Source organism: Xiphophorus couchianus, chromosome 12 (genome assembly GCF_001444195.1).
Source record: "Xiphophorus couchianus chromosome 12, X_couchianus-1.0, whole genome shotgun sequence".
Taxonomy (NCBI): Eukaryota; Metazoa; Chordata; class Actinopteri; order Cyprinodontiformes; family Poeciliidae; genus Xiphophorus; species Xiphophorus couchianus.
Window position 1 is genome coordinate 299,677 of NC_040239.1, and position 17,327 is coordinate 317,003.

A 17,327-nucleotide genomic window follows, 5' to 3' on the forward strand; every position below is an offset into this window, starting at 1 on the left:
GGATTTTATTCCAAAACCACCAAATTGCATTAGTATAAAATAATGTTATCTGGTCCTGCTCTCAGTCGGAGCTTTCACTGACTCATGTTGAGATTTCACCTACCTGTTGTTCCCACACAGAATGGGCTGCAGTCCTGCCCACAGCTGAACAAAAGCTGAGAACTGGGAGTGAGGATTCTCTTCTCCCTCCTTCTTCCCTTCGCCCTCCGCCCCCTCTTCTCCGTCTTCTCTGGGAACATCTGTTGTGTTGATGCTGCATGTGGTGGCGTTCAGAGGCCATGTTCCGTTGCTCGGGGATACTGGGTTTTGCCCGGCACATGCTCCTTTGGGCAGCAGGCGGGCCAGTCCAGACAGTAGGTCCACGTCCTTCAAGAGCCTCTCCACATCAGCCAGGTCCTTCAGCAGGGCACCCAGCTGGGACTGGGACAGGGGGGCCAGAGGGCCGACCTGCTCCACATGAAGCTACAGAGTCACACTTTGGTCAAGTAAAATAACATTTAAAATACAATACATTTTTTTTTTTTGGAGGAGAAATGCTTTGTTCTGTTACTTTTTACATGATGCAAAAATCTATATTATTCTTCTGTTACAGTTAAATTGTTTTGTCAGGTTTTCTTTTACTCAATAAAATCAGGACAATCAGGGATTGCAGACTGATATCTTCATTCGTTCCATAAGCCTGACACTTTGTTAAATGAAACTGTCACACAAAAACATTGATTTGTGGACTGAGCATCTAGTGAGGTCAGAAAATGCCAAAAACATTTCCCTCTGCACAAATAGAAAACAGAACTGTTTTTTATCCAGATAGCAAGACGTTTCCCCTTTGCTTTATGAAAATGGCCACCTGCTGCCTTCTGTACACAAAGCTGATAAGTCCCAGATAGCACACGATGGTAATTCAACATTGAATGGTTGAGTTTTGGTTGAGGTCGACAACTGATGGTGGATCAATCATCCAATTCTAGCCAAGTAATCAATGTTGAAGAGATGTCATTGAATCAATGTTGTTTTGTGGTTGAAATCTAATGATTGAAATGCCAACATCTAATCCAGTGTTTTTCAACACTAGTCCTCAAGACACACTGACCTACAGGTTTTAGGTATTTCCCTAATTCAGCACACAGGATTTCAATTGATGGCTGAATAACAGGGTTTTGCTGAATTGAAAACATGCAGGTCAGCTTGCCTTAAGGACGACTGTTGGGAAAAAACTGGTAATCAATTTTTAATCAAAGTATGCTGTTTGTCACCCCTAATTTAACTGAGTGTACATGGGCAACTGTACGGTGTTTGTTCTCAGACCTATAACCAGTGCACTATTTAATATTTCAATGACTTTCAAAATCTTTGAAATGTTTATCATCTTTCTATCCAGCCTCTTCCTCACTCTTAGTTTTTCAGCTGCTGCTCAGCAGTTTGACCCAAAGCTGGCTGTCAAGGAAACCGTCAAGAAGTGGCTTCATTAAGGGAGGAAAGCGCCAAGGAGCCAAAGTGACACCAACCAGAGTCAAAGTTGGGTTACCACAACAGTATGAACTGTATGGACGCTGTTCTTCCATGGACAATAGACTGTTGTTCTGACAGTCAAAAGGGAGTCAAATATGTTTACAGATCTATCCCTGTTTTCCTAAATAATGTAATATTAATACCATGTTATCATTTTTAATCTCGTGTAAACACACTTTTGGAAATATGTTAATGTAATATAATTTTGAACGACAATACCCATTGAAGAAACTTTTAATGGTATGTAGACCTGTCAGACCAAATAATGTACATGAATCAACATTGATTCCTTAGCTTTCATTCAATATAAAATCAACCCAAATGTGCATGCAGCTCTGCATTCAGATGATTGTTGAATTAATATTGATAAAGTGTCAGTAAAGGTTGAAACCCTAACACTGATTCAATCACTTTCACTTTCGTTTCAATGTCAGGCTTCAAAGTGGATTAAATGTTTCTGCGTAACGTTCTTTCACTCATATTTTGCTATCTGGGGTGTCTTATAATGTAACAATAGATGCTAATATATTTTAATTCACAGAAACATGAATGTAACTGTCAGATTCTTTAAACTGACTAAACAATCTTCATTCAGTTCATTAGAATAGAAAAGCATTCATTTAATTCCATGTGACAAAATCAGTCCAATTCTAACAGACAGGAAGTACCTTGTCAGCGACACTTTGAGTGTTGATCTGCTCTCGTAGCTCCTTGCTCAGCTGTCTGAATCGCTCTGACCTTTGACCCTCCTCTTGGCTACACATTAGGCTGTGATATGCCTGCAGTGCAGACTGCTGCTTCTCAGAAACCAGCAGAATCTTCCTGAGCTGAATGTCGCCACGCTCCCCACAGGTCAGGAACTGCAGCATGGATCCAGTCAGGAGAACTCCCTGGAAAAACATTTGATCTGCTAGCAGGTAATGTAGAAAATAATCACAAATCAGCTCTTCTATTTCTGTGTGGATCTGCTCTGTCATGCATGCTCTGCATGAGTGATTGCTGTAAAGTCAACGACAACGCAAGTGATTCCTGCTGCTAATTTATTTAAGAAAAGGTGGAAACCATTGGTTACATATTTGGAACTGACATTACAGCATGTAAATAATTAGGCCCGAGCAGCAAAGCGCTGCGAAGGCCTATTGTTTTCATACTGTTTCTTATTATTTTTCTTCCACCCATTTTGGGGGCCTTTTTGGGGACTTTATCATATTCAAAAACTCACCAAACTTGGTGGACGCGTCAAACCTGTTTAAAAATGTTGTATTTTTTTGTATTTGTATATCGCAAAAAAACCCGGCTCAACGGCGACACCTAGCAATTTTCAAAAGACCCTCTGCTACTCCCTTACTTCATTGTAGAGACATGAAATTTGGTCCACTTGTAGAGCTCACCAATACGTTCAGAGATTACAATTAATGTCATAGTGCAAGTATCACAGGAAGTCGGCCATTTTGGATTGAAGGTCCGATTTCGACCTCATTTCTGCCGTTTACAGCCTTCGCATTCGATCGAACTCCTCCTAGGGATTTTAATTGATCGGCTTCAAACTCGGTCAGTCTGATCATAAGGCATGGCCGATTCAAAGTTATCAAAACGGTGAGTTTTTGAGCATGCTGAAGGGGTGTTACCAGGGGTCAAAGTTCACCTACTCGTCAGGAAAAAATAAACATTTGTATCTCCTACACAAAAACTCACAGAGGCACCAAACTTTCAGGTATTGATCATCATCAGGTGTCCTACAATAACCAATGGTCAAATGATGACATCACTTAGGCCACGACCCCTGAGAACAGGAAGTATCATGTTTTACCTTGAACGGTCGCTATCTTACCTTTGACCTAATCAACATGAAACTGTGTCCAGAGACAGGGTTACTATTTCAGTAATTCGCCACCAGAGGTCAGTATTACCCTACAAATGACAAAGATCCATGGGGAAACTGAGTTTTTAGACAGAGGTAAAGATGATGAATAACTACACCAGTATTTCGCCACCAGAGGTCAGTATTGCTCTACCAATGACAAAGATCCATGTGGAAGCCAAGTTTTCAGAGAAAGAAATTTAATAGCAATAGCATTAAATTGTAATTTGAATCCACTGTGCCCCCTAGATTATTCCAACACTTGGATCTCCCTCATATATAAACAGATCTAATAGATTTTCTTTGTCATTTCAGGGACCACCAGGGGTCAAAGTTCACCTACTCACCATGAAACACAAAACTCTTGTATCTCATACATAAAACCTCTCAAAGGGACCAAACTTTCAGTGATTGATCATCACCAGGTGTCCTACAATACCCAATGGTTAAATGATGACATCACTTAGGCCACGCCCCCTGAGAATAGGAAGTGTCATGTTTTACTGTGACCGGTCGCTAGCTTACCCCTTTGACCTAATCAACATGAAACTGTGTCCAGAGACAGAAGACATGTTGGTGTGTTGTGGATTCCAAGCCCGACCAGCTTTGATGGAGCAGGTGGGCGTGGCGGCGTGGCGAAGTGACTTGTAACGCCGTTGCCATACAGTACGTTTGCCTCTAGATTCTACATGTTTGACCGAGCTGCACCAAACTTAGCATGAGTGATCATCATAGTCTGACGTCATCTAAGCCCCGCCCACTTCCGACAGGAAGTCACCTGTTTTTTCTGCTGCATGTGTTACTTTTACTGTATTTTTTATATGGACTTAATGCAGTGCAAACTGACATGAATGATAATATGATGAACTCTGTCAATGCTCGCTGCTGGTTGAACTGTGTGGGCGTGGCCAAATGGCGAATATCAGTCCCTTGCCATATTTATACAATTGTCTTTAAATCACACATAGATCATCCGATTGGCACCAAACTCCATATGTAAGACCTTTGTTCACCTCTAAAGAGCCCAACAGAATTGAAATGTAATTTGACTCCACTGCGCCCCCTAAGTTAATACATCAGCTGTATCTCCTCACTGCATGGACCGATCTGCACCAGATTTTTTGTGAGTCGTCAGGGAGCGCTGCCGAACGCATTCATGTGTTATCGCCTGGTGGACGGGCAGGGAAAATGCATGACAGCTTCTGTGGTGGCGAGTGGGCGGCTGTGCTGGAAACTGCGTGAGAGCTTCTGCAGTGGCTGGCGGGCGCCGGTGCGGTAACCCCCGCGGTGACAGATAGGCCGGAGCGCCGCTCCATACGAGGCTGCTTGCAGCTTTAATTTTGTTTGTGTTCAACTAATATATTTACCAGTCAATATCTAGACATAAGTTCTATGAGGAATATCTTCCCTTTATGTGATTTATTATTATTGTTATTATATAATTATTAAATACGAGAGCAAAGTGACAGAGAAGCCCAGTTCTGTTACACATCTATCCACATATTTTAGTTTTTAGCAGTAAAGAAATCATGTTGGTAAAAGCTTGGCCTGAGTTAATGTCAGAATTAACTCAGAGAAAATGTTAGAAATACCTGGTCTCACCTCTAGGTGAATGAGGGAAATGCATGAGAAAAGATGAGCATACCTCCAGCTCCTGGATCCCCTGAAGCTGCTCGGCCCGGCTGCCAGAGGCGGCCGACAGGCCCAGCGCCCAGGATATGATCTGGACCACAGCCTTCCTGTTTGCTGCTCTCCCTGTATCTTCACCTCCATCCATACTCTGAACACCACCCAGCAGTCTCTCCTGCAGCACCAGGTGATGGAGATTTGTTCATCAAAAGCATGAAGTGTTGAAGTTTATTTCACTCTGGCATATAATAAGAAGAATTAAAAATGAAGAACTTGTTGGGTAAATTGTATTATTAGTATTATCAAATATTTGTTGTATCATGTAGCCTTGTAGTTACATTTAGATAATGTTTCTGTGTGTTAAATAACTTTGATTCTATCCTGAGACTTCCCTGGGAAATAGAGGTGACAGCTACTCTCAGCAGCTGTTGCCCTGCAGGACTTCCTACAAGACAGAGGTGTTAGTTGCTCCCAGCAGAGTTTTACAAGCCTGCAATAAACTCTGCTCTGTGCTACAAAGCCGTTGCTTTGAAGCTATACAACGTGTCCTATTCGACGCCGTGCCTGGAGCAAGAAGGATTTAGATTGTAGATAACATGTGTTTAGTTTAGTGATTGTCTTTTAGCACTGCAACTAAAATGCTTTGACCCCACCCCATAGAGTTGCAGTGCTCAGTGTGAGAGGGTTCCTAAGAGCAATAAAAGAGAGGAACAGACAGATGTGTTTCAGAGCGGTTGGAGATTTGTAACTGAAAGCACATCTCTGTCTGCTCTCCTCGCGAGAAACAAAGAATCTAACTCTCTTGTCTTTCCTGTGTTTGTTTAATAGGTATTTAGACCTGACAGAACTCTTCATCATAACTTGGTCAGAGGAAAAACAACTCTCAAGTCCATTCAGTGAAGCGCTGTGAAGCAGCTCTGCCTGTCCTTCTCCCATGAGCCGGACCTTGATGATCTGATGCTCACCTTAATCTGCAGAAGTTTGTCTGCAGGTTTCTTATTGAGGAGTTTTGGTCCATGAATCCAGCTGGTTGGCCCTCCACTATCGAAGATCAGACTGTACACCTAAAGCAGCCATATAGAGAGCAAGAATGATTTGTACTGAAGATGGCAACTCTTCAGTTATTCATTTTTATTATGGATGTTTGGCGTAACTGCCATCAAATCAGAATAAAAATTGCATATCAGCAATCATTAAGGATATTCCTTCACAAAATAAGGAATTTTTTCTGCTAGCAGCTGTCTACTGAAGATGTTCTGGTGCTTCATAGAACTTTTAACGCCATGTACTGCAAGGTTCTAAGACGCTTTGGAAGAGAGACAGGACAGCAGCATCACACATCCTCCAACAGGTGGAGGTTCATACTAGTGTAACACACAGCTACTGTACATCAGTGGTGCTGAGCTGCTCTTCCACATATTCAGCTTTGTTTCACCAGTGTTTGGTCCAGCCACAAAGCTGAGAGAAACGGCTCTCTGTGTCACTTTATATTTAAACCCCAAAGAAATAGAAAGTCATAGATTGCCAAATAAAAGTTCCTATAAATTTTGATCAATTTAAAAAAGTATGATTTAATTTAGGAACACTCTTACGTTACATTTAATTTAAAGGATACCTAAAAGCTTGTCACTGACTGTTTTGTTAAAACATTTCTTTCTTTACATGATTTTTTTTCTCACAGAATAAACGTATTCAAATTAGAGTTTGAGTTTTTATTGCAGATTTTGGCACTGCATTTTCAGGCTTTTAGGCTCCAATAAATGTCACATGCCATGCAGCTCTAATCATAATGCTAAACTATTTCAGCTGATTGGGTTTAAAATATAATTTTATCATCTGAAGGAGAAATCCATAGTATTAAAATGACTAACTTTGTTTCTAAAATTTCTATTTCACACACGTTCCAGAAGCTGTAAATGTTCCACCCACCATTTAAAGAGTGCAACCCTACCACAGACAGACTTTTTAAATGTAAAAGTTTAGAAAACTGACACAGAGCAGCAGGAGGAGCCCAACAGGAAGTGAACCTGCAGCTGAAGGTTGGAAGTTTGCTCTTGGGTCATACAAGTCAAGTAAAAACGAAATGACAGATACTAATCTTCATTAAAATGGACAGTTCTCATTTTTTGTAGTATCTCTCTTCAACATGGCAGAAATGTCATTGGAGGGATTGTGAGCCTGTCAACTGTTGCAAATAAAGCTGGAGCATTCTAGCTTAAATATGGCATGCATGTTTCAGCAGTGTATTCCATCATGGCTTCTTTCCCTGATGTTTTCCTCTGCATCATATCCCCTGGTTGGTTACAGAAAGATCTGATAATAAAGAACTTTCTCATGAAACCTAACTAGAGAAAATGAACTGCAATAAACAAACATCAAAATTTCAGTTTTTAGGAGTGGAATGTTGGCATGCTTATGTTTGGACTATCTTTTAAATCATGTCATGTGTTAGTTCAGAAATAATGAAACCATCCTGATCCAATCCAGTGTGATATTCCAGTTACAGATGAACAGAAGGAAGTCCCCGAGGTTATGAGTATGCAGTCATGTTACCTGGTATCAGTGTGATGCAGTAACATTGACTCACCTCTTGGAGGTTCACTGAGCTGTTGAGCAGCGTGCTAGCTGTGGCGTTGGAGAGGGAAAGATTCCTGACTAAGAACTGCTGGAAACCTTCCTGGTTCTTCAACACACCAGCCAGTGGGAAGCCTTCACACACACCCCAACACACGCACACACATACACACACATGTTAAAGCTGAGCTTCCTGTACAAGTTATTAATGAGCATTGGTATATTGGCATTTTTAAAGTTATGTGTTCTATACAGGGCCGGACTTAGGAGGGTGTGGGCCCCTGGGCTTGAGCCAAGGTGCGGGCCCTACTTAATCACTGCTATACAGTTCCATATACTCATTGAATTCAATGAGAAGGTGTGTCCAAATTTTTGGTCTGTATTGAATACAGACCAAAAGTTTGGACACACAGTTGTGTTCAAACTTTTGGTCTGTACTGTATATATACAGTGTATATATCCCTGATTTCCTTCCCTTTGGGTGGTCAGCGCTTGGCCGTGACTTACTTGTGGAACCGATCCTGTCCACAAACCTTATATACCTACAAGGTCACAAAAATCAGCCACTGTTCACCATGAGAGGCTGGACAGTCCCAAGCACCAGGTCATTTCTCTATGCAAGGTTTACAACAGTCACTCTGTGACTGCCAACTTTTTTGCTATATTTTGCACACACACGTACAAAAAATTTCAGCAAGTCAGATTTTTAAAGATTGCGATCAGCCAGAAAATTGCTACCGGTGCACCTTTAATGAATGTAAAGATCAGTACTACAAACAAAATATACTTAGTGGTTATTAAAGAAATACTTGAACATCTTGAGTATGTCTATTCAACAGAGCTTTCCTAAGGAAGAAAAATTGGACAATGTTCTCTATCCATCCTCTATGTGCAGTATTTATTTATCCTTCTTCATTTCTATCTTTATCTGCTTGTCTTTGGAACAAAAATGCACTGTTGCATGAAAGTGTTGTATTGGGTGTGTTTATTTCCTTCTAGTGGGTCTGCCGATAGAGGGAAAGTAGCTTCTAAATTGGCTACTATCAATTGTAGCAACCTGCGGCACTCCAATATGCTTGTATCATATTGAGCATGAGGGCCAGAGGTAAGGCAAAGGCAGCAGGACAAAATCAGTCTGTTCCTTCAGGTAAGAAAACTCCAAGAAGATTATCAATCAGTTGGATCAGTTTGGAGGCGTGTCTGAACAGCTGGACCTTTGGTGAGCTTAGTTGTCATGCTCCATGTGGAACTGAGGGAATCTGGAGTAAACAACACCACCAGTGAAAACCATCTACTAATGTGGCTACACATTAAGTCATGAGATTCAGTAACAACAGTAATGATGGCAGAGTCACCAAGACAACATCAGTCACACTGAGAAGCTGGATTTCCAACTGACTAGCCAGTTAGAAACAAAAAACTCTTTTATCTGGTCAGTGAATGCACCATACCTAAGAGTTAGCAGGTCAGTGGCGATACTCTGTAGAGTATATGTTGCTACTGAAGGGAAGCGGCTCAGTGTTAGCTATAGTTAGCAACAGTGATGAGGTTAAAAAGTGGGAGGAAAAACCAAAGATATTTAAAGAGGAACTATATTGTCATGGAGACCATTTGGTTCAGGATGCTGCTACTGAACGCTAGAACGCAGCATGTGACTGTTAGCTCTAGCTCAGAAAGCTCAGAAAGAGGAGGTCTCTTAGAATAGGGGATGGAGTGACTATGGGTTAGAGTTAGGGTTAGGGTTAGGGCCCAGATGTCACTGAAGACCGAGTGCATTCCAGCAAATCTGTTTTCTTTAATCCTTTTGACTTTTGTCATGGAACATACTGGACTGACTGACAGCTGACAGACTGATACTAGACCAACTACATTGCTCTAGTGTAGGGGTCAGCAACCTTTTTGAGACTGGGAGCTACTTCACGGGTCCAGAGTAACACCAATGGCTACTTGTTTGATACAGACAAATTTTCTTGGCTCAGCTTTTATAACAATAGTATATATACGTATATATATGATTACATGCTGCCTGATCATATTAATGCTAGGGACTACTGACAATAGTTATCAGTAATAATTTACCATGGCAGCTATGGTTAATTACTATTATGTGATCAGAAGTTCTTAGTTCAGAGTGATGAGTGGAGTTTGAATCGCCCATAGTTCTAAGATCCCGGCTGAGCTTTTTACAGTGTGCAGTTCTGGAGAGTCGCCGGTTTATTAGCTTTTTTTATGGTTTCACAAACTTAAAAGCTGACGGGTCACCTGTTGGCTGACACCAGCAGATGTCGGAAAAAAAATGTCTGACAGATTGGAAGGTACGTACAAAAGTATCACTGCACCTGACCTGCAAGAGCACAACCACCTTTCCAACGCGCATCATGTGTGCGTCGCACAAAAGTCGCACAAACCTAAACCACTAAAGCAGCACACCCTTTTTTTTTTCTATTTTTTTTTTTACACAAACGATGTTAAATATTAAAGACATGGAAGCGAAGCCTACCCGTGAGATCCACGGAAAGAGGAGTATGTTGCTTCCCAGGTTCAGGTGGCGTCAGACATCCAAAGGAGGAGAAGGTGAAGCAACAATGTTTGTTTAATTTTTACTCTTTTGGGGAACGTTTCCACTAGATTAAATTGTTTAACTCGCAGTCTTAGCGCGACGCTCAGGAGGCGCGGCAGATGTCAGCTAACGGGTGACCAATCAGCTCTCCAGTTCGGGAAACATCAAAGAAGCTCCAGAACCACACATGGTGAAAAGCTCAACTGGCATCCAAACTGCTCTTAGAACTACAGGACGTTCAAACTCTGCTCATTCATTTTTACCTTACAGAAAAAGCGCCAAGCCGCCAAATAAACAAAAGCAAACTGACCAATGAGATTTAAGCTTTGGCGTGCCCTTTGACCCCAACAGACTCAGATGTGTGCTACAAGATGTTTTGACACATAAGATCTTTTTTTCTCCACAATTTTATTAATTGTAAAGAGGGTTCGATAATAAAACTTTCAGAAATTATTCTTTTCTTTTTTTACTTCAAGGAAAAGCTTAAGGTAGGCAGAGTGTGCAGCCGTACAGCTGCAGGCGCTGCTGCCCTCCGATAAAATCCTGCAGGCGTCTGAGCATAGTTCTGAACTTTAACCATCAAAAAAGAGATTTATGCATAAAGCAATTTATTTTAAAAATTTGTTATAATTTACTTTTTTAAAAAATCTAAATATAAACAAATGTTATTAATTCAATGTAAAAACATTAAATTAAATAATTTCTTTGGCAGTGCTCCCTAATGATATTTTTAGAACTTGCTCCACGGCGACTGACAATGTCCCCTCAGGAGAAAGGGTGCCCGCGGGCACCGTGTTGGTGACCCCTGCTCTAGTGTTTGGAAGATGTGGGGAGCTGTTAGGTTCCAATATTTAATTCAAACAGTAAGGTTCACATAGACCAGACTGGGACTAGTTTCCTGCTTTCCAGTAGATTCATCTGTGCAGAAAGCTGCTGATGTGGCTTAAAGTCTAAAACTTTAAGTCTAGACTTAAAGTCTAAGTCTTTACTTAGACTTGCTCAATATGACCAAATGTTCCAGTTTTTGACGTAATATTACACGATATGGGCTTCACCTCAGTTATTCAGTTTCTTTCAGTAAATGATTTTGTGAAAAGGGCTGCCAACACCTTTTTTAACAATGAAAGCCTAATTTTGCTGCCTTGGGTGAAGAATATGTAACTGTTATAAACATCTCAATGAGCAATGAAAACACCTAAAGGATAGATTGTGTCTGGGCTCCACTTCTGGATCCAGCTCTGTCTGTCAGTGGGACGCGTGAGCATGGTTCTGAGGGCAGAGCTCTGTGAAAACACTCGGACCTGTTCTAGCAGAAGGAATCCCGTCCTGGAGGTTAAAGAATGAAGCTTGTTATTGGTAAGAGTGAAGCTGAAGCGAGTCAGACCTTGGCTGCTGTTGAAGCCGTAGTCAGGCGGTAAAGGTGCAGCGCTGAGGCTCTCCAGGTGCTGCTGCAGGGTCTCCAGATCCTGACCCAAACCCGGTCTGTTAGATGTGAAGAGGCGGTTCTGTTCAACCACTTCACTGATTCGCTCCAACAGCTGAGTCACTCTGGAACCAGATGGATATGAAACACGGTCAGGTCCTGGTTCCAATCAAACGTAACAGTTTACAGTCTGACCCCATCATGACATTCTTCACTTCTCGTTTGTCTTGTTAATGTAATTACTTTGACCAGTCCTGCCAGGATTTTACAATTATTGGTATGATTATTTGCAATCAAAATCACTCATCTTGTAGTGCTATTTAAGAAATATTTGCAAAGAATTTTGCAGTAATTTTCCCCTACTCATGGAGAACAAAGGGATTCTGATGTGATCTGTTCTTATGTTTAAGGGTAAATATTAATGTCAAGTTCACGGTTTAGAACTTGACATGAGTTACTGGATGTTTTCTCACTGGTTTTCATGTCCAGTGTTTTATCTAGGGCTGGAACTAAGGATTATTTTAGTATTTGTTTATTCTATCAATTATTCTGATGATTAATGGATAAAAAATTGGCACATTCTGCATATTTTTCAATTAAGCATTTAAGCCCATTTTAGACAATATTAGCAATGCACTAAAACACAAATAAACAATTCAATTCCTTTTTAAATCAGAAAATGAACATTTTATTTCCTAAGATGCAATAAGCATTCATTTAGTGAAAATGTTTATGTTGGCTTCATTACTGCTCTGACTGTGTTGCTCTTTCAGCAAATGACCTGTTTATGTGTGTGTGACTCCAATTAATGATTAATCAATTACTAAATTAGTTCAATTCAATAAGCAATTAATTACAATTTGTCTGATTTATCGTTTCAATCCTAGTTTTGTGATAAAGTCACCTCTGTTGTGAAACCAAGCAGCAAATAAGCAACATTTTCCATCCAGATTTAAATCCTATTAGAATTTCACCTTTTCAATTCATTTAACAAATACTTTGATTATATCATGGTCGTATTTAACAGCTGATCAGTTCACTTTTGGTGAAAGCTTTTCTGATAGTGGTAGTTACTGCTAAAAAGACAATCAAACACAAAGTAACTCAGGAATGTTTAAGAGCAAATCCTGTGCTCCGTTCTACTCACGTAGAATTCTTATACTGCAGGAATCCAAACTCATCCCTCTGTCCATCTGGGCACAGCGACTGCATGATGGGAATGATGCCGGCAGAGGTGAGCGGGGCGGCACTGTAAAAAGCTTGGTGGAAGAAAGAAGCAAAAAAAGATGGAGGAATAAAAAGAGTGAAAAGCCAGAGATAAAGGAAGAAGAGTGGTAGACAAGGAGGTGGTGATCAGAGTTTGAAATAGATCAAGTAAAATTGGTTTTATCGTGAAATGTTCAATTAGACAGTAATGAAAAAACACAGAAAGTTTCTGTGCTTGTGTTAGAAAGAAGGAAGTGGTGAGAGAGGCTCCTGCATGTCAGCACTGCATTTAGACACCATTTCTCATTGTTCAACATAAACAGCCTCCATTTTTCAGAAACATTGGATGAAGCAGCTCTCAGCAGGACAAAGCCCCTGAAATTTTACTTCTTGCCAATAGCACCTTGTTTCCATGGCAACTGTCATGGTTTCTTGTGAACAAGCATCCTTTTTATCTGACCACAAAAACACTTTTTATTGTTCCCCAGCTCACTCTTCCGTCTCATCTACAGTACAGACCAAATATTTGGACACAACTGTGTGTCCAAACTTTTGGTCTGTACTCAATACAGACCAAAGGTTTGGACACACTTTCTCATTGAATTCAATGAGAAGGTGTGTCCAAACTTTTGGTCTGAACTGTACATGAGCTACCCAGAACTTTGATAGAAATGGGAAATCTGCTGCTGCACATAGAGCGGTGCAGAGGCAGCTCTGGATGGAAGAATGCAAAAAGCAGAAGTGAAGACCGTCTGTATCCCTGGGAAAGATGTGAAAAGAACAAAGGTCTCTTCCTGAGCTTCTTTCTACAGACCTTAGGTCTGGGGCAGGAGGTTCAATAGAGTCTGGTGAACCATTTCTGTGTTGATTTGGTCATGAGTGTTAGATCATTATTCAGCTGACAGCCTCAAAAACAACCTATTTACACTTCACCAAACTCTTACTTAAAAGCTCATACAAGTAGTAAGTGCTGCTGAGAACCACATTTAGAACAATAAGGGCTCATTGGCTGGAGGTGCCAGATCCCAAAGAAAAGAAATTTACTTATGCAGATTACAGTACATTTATAGGTAGACCTATAACAAAACATCCCATGTGAGATGACTCCACATTGGTCCCAAAAGGATGTATTTTGAGTGTTGCTTATATCAATAAAAATGTAACCATTTTAAAACAGTTATATAAGGTGCAATGTTTGCTGTTAAACATGCATTCATTCATAACTCTGAGCCCTGGGCCCCCGCCCCTGGAAGAACCAGGTGATGTCCTTCATACTGACGGCGTTCAGGGCCATGTGGAAGGGAAACCGGCCCCCAGCATCCCAGAGCTTTCACCTGCCTTGCCATCCCTAATAAATATGGCTGCTCTGCACAGTGACAGCAGCCAGGAGAAATGGGTTTCTGTTTTATACAACATGAGCACAAAGTTATGGAAAACTCATAAACGTAATAGAAACTTTGACCAAAACTAATAAAATTACATATAATAACAAATAAATCTCTCAGTCACATAATAAATCCTTCACCCAGGACACAAACTGTTTGTACTGCTACAATCAGGGAAAAGGTACAGACACAGTGAACAACCACCTAGCTAAAAAACAGCTTTTTCTCCAAGAGCTATGAAACACACACTCTTATGCAGCTCCCTCAGGACTGATTAAGACTTGATTTATCACTGAAGGTACCACTCCAATTTCATTAGGTTCTAGAAATATGACTAATAAAAATCTTATGTCTGTCATTTTGTCACTATTGTACCACGTTTACTTTACAACAAAACTATTATCTCCTGACATGGTTTTCCATGTATTCCAGATTTAAATGTATGCTAACTAATGGTTGGATTTTTGCATAAGCTGCTGCAATATATAAAGCATGGCTTTTAACACATTTACTTAGCATGCCACTCCATGTGATGATACTGTATGTTACATAGTTAACCTTTTGCAGAAACTATCAGCAGGCTGACATGGGTCCTCTTTGACCATCCAGGTGGGAATTCAGGATAAGTACAGAAAATGAATCCATCATCAGTAGAATAGAAAGACATTATGAGTTTTCATCCTGCTGAGTGGAACAGAGTTAAACAAACTGGAGAGTAGGTAGCACACCACAGGATGGTACTAGAGCCAGCATTGGTCCATCAAAACACACTGCTGCTTTAAACAGTTACATCAAAGTTATTTAGAAAAGTGATGGAGAATATGATGTTCAACAAATGTTCAAAGAGGAAGTTTGGTGGCCAGCAGTTTTTTAGACCTAGTCGGAGTTCTTGTTTCTGGACACAAAGTTTATTTCTACATTTAGATGACTCAAACCATTCATAATAAAAACACAACAAATAGACAGTTAAAGCTGCCAGTTGGTGCATCTTTCTTGTAGTGTGGTGAAGTTTTCTGAGCTCCACAGTGAACCTCATCACTTTAGACTTCCTCCATGTAGGGCTGCACTCTGGTCTTTTACATAAGTAGTGGAAAGCAGAAAGTTGCAGTGTGAGATGAGGAAGTTCATGCACTGGCTCCGTTACCACCCTGACACCAAGACGAGACTCAGAGGGACCTGCAGTAATCAGAGCTGCTGCAGTCGGTCGTTCAGCAAGCACAGACCAGCTTAAAGGCAAGACATCTTGTTTGTAAGTTATCACATAAAAAACAGCTTCTGCTGTGGTTAAAACATGAAAAAACATTTATTCAGTTGGAGCAACAGTCTGTTCTTGTACAGAAAATGAAATGAAAACAGCAGTTACATAAAATTTTGTGATTGTTTTCATATTGTTTAAAGTTACTTCTGTGTCTGATTTATCAGCCTGATTCCAAATCCTTCACAGGAATAAAGGCGTCTGCATCACAAAGGAAATATCTGGAGTAAAAACAACAAATGGATCATGACAAGTGTTTTAGAAGGTTGTATGATTCTATTGCAAGTGATGAGTTGGAGGACTTCTCCCTCATCAGAAAGCTTCCAGTGCTAAACTTGAATAGTTTGGTGTTTCTCCACTGACAGCAGCAGCTGCTGTCAGTGGCTGAACCAACCAGGCTCATGGAGATCCACAACCAATCAAAACATTGTGAGTGCCATTTTTAAAACTTTGTAGCATTGCCCCAGAAACTCCTGAGCCTCAACATTCACAAAAAGTTGGATTAGCTGAGGAATGACATGAGCTCCCCATCTCTTCAGATTAGAGCTGAAGTAGGTCGATGTGTCGCACAAAGCAGCAGCAACCGCATCCGTCAGGGTTAGCCTTTTATTAAACACTTCTGGTCTCAAATCATCTGGTGGGGGTACCGAATCTCACTCCAACCCCACTGAGAGACTGGCACTGCTCTTGGTGGGAAGTCCCTGATTGCCATCCGGTTGCTCATGTATGAAGACTGGAAACAGTTTGAACTGTCAGAGTTTAGACCAGGTGGGGACAGAAAATTCTCCCTGATGCTCTGAGGCTAAACTGAAACTTCACACAAAGTTTGGACTTCTGTTGCTACTTTAAACCTTCTAACTCACAAACAGCATTATTTTTATGTTGCACCATAGACAAAAGCTTTCTGTGTTGCTGAATGACCGATTTTTGCAAATTCAAGATTCAACATTTAGTACAAAGATACACAATGAGATAAAGACACACAGGTAGAGGAGGATAGCACATCCTGATTCATGTGTCTCATCACCAGGGACAGTTTTCTGTTCATTACACACTTACACACTGCTCCATCCAACAGGTTGGGAACATGCATCATGCACAGGAACGAAAAGAACCGTGGACAGACAGAGAGAAACAAAGGAAGAACAGTAGACAGAAGGTAGAGGGAGGATGAGAGAACAAAAACAAAGGTGCATCAACTGGATGCTACTGTTCAACTAGTGCAAGCAACAGGGGGCGCTCCAGGGAACCAAAGTTAAAAAGAATCTGGTAAGGATTGATCTGAACAAAAGGGTGGTGACAAGATATGTCACATCACTAAATTACATACAACTGAAACCAGAAATGTAGCTACACTGACTTAAGAGACACAGAAGTCGTTTTTCCTCATTGCCTGAGGATAATTCAGAACAAACTTCTCTATGCCAAAAGAAATCAGCCAAAATATCAGGAGGAGGACTGAAGGGCTGCACCAGTTTGGCTCATCCTTAGTAACAACTTCCGGATATCTGACGGTGAAGCATCCGTCAGGATTTCAGCAAATTAATGGCAAAAACTCTAAAGGTTTGGTGGACCAAACTGCCTTTGAACTGTATGACTTGGAAATCATACAGTTCAAAGGCAGTAATATACTGAGGAAATGTACATAAACTTCTGATTTTGAAGATATTCATAAATAAATCTTGCATGTTATTTATCTAATTAATGTAGCGTTTAACAAATACAAATAATTTTGGTAATTCTAACTGATCTAAAGAGTTTTATTTCAGATAGGGAGAAAAGGGCATATGTAAACTTCTGGTTTCAACTGTAAGCAAACAATGAAAAGATCAAATAAAAGATATGGTTAGACAACAATGTGCTTACAGAACACACATGCTAAATATAACTGAACAGCAATATAGGTCAGTATAAAGGTAGAGAGT

The 17,327-nt window shown here is 40.6% G+C and overlaps 1 protein-coding gene across 7 annotated transcripts in view; it reads right to left on the reverse strand.

Annotated features, from left to right (window-relative positions):
• The window catches only part of abca2 (ATP-binding cassette, sub-family A (ABC1), member 2), a 147,644-nt gene that overhangs the window by 99,531 nt on the left and 30,786 nt on the right, over nt 1-17,327 (reverse strand). For 6 of the 7 annotated variants that reach the window (XM_028034937.1, XM_028034936.1, XM_028034943.1 and 3 more), the window contains 7 exons: nt 12,704-12,815; nt 11,518-11,681; nt 7,587-7,708; nt 5,965-6,063; nt 5,016-5,174; nt 2,178-2,399; nt 104-462 (listed from right to left, as the gene is read on the reverse strand). In XM_028034937.1, coding sequence (XP_027890738.1) covers nt 104-462; nt 2,178-2,399; nt 5,016-5,174; nt 5,965-6,063; nt 7,587-7,708; nt 11,518-11,681; nt 12,704-12,815 — 1,237 coding nt within the window. The remainder of the gene's footprint in view (nt 1-103; nt 463-2,177; nt 2,400-5,015; nt 5,175-5,964; nt 6,064-7,586; nt 7,709-11,517; nt 11,682-12,703; nt 12,816-17,327) is intronic. The other variant, XM_028034938.1, reaches the window with a different exon arrangement.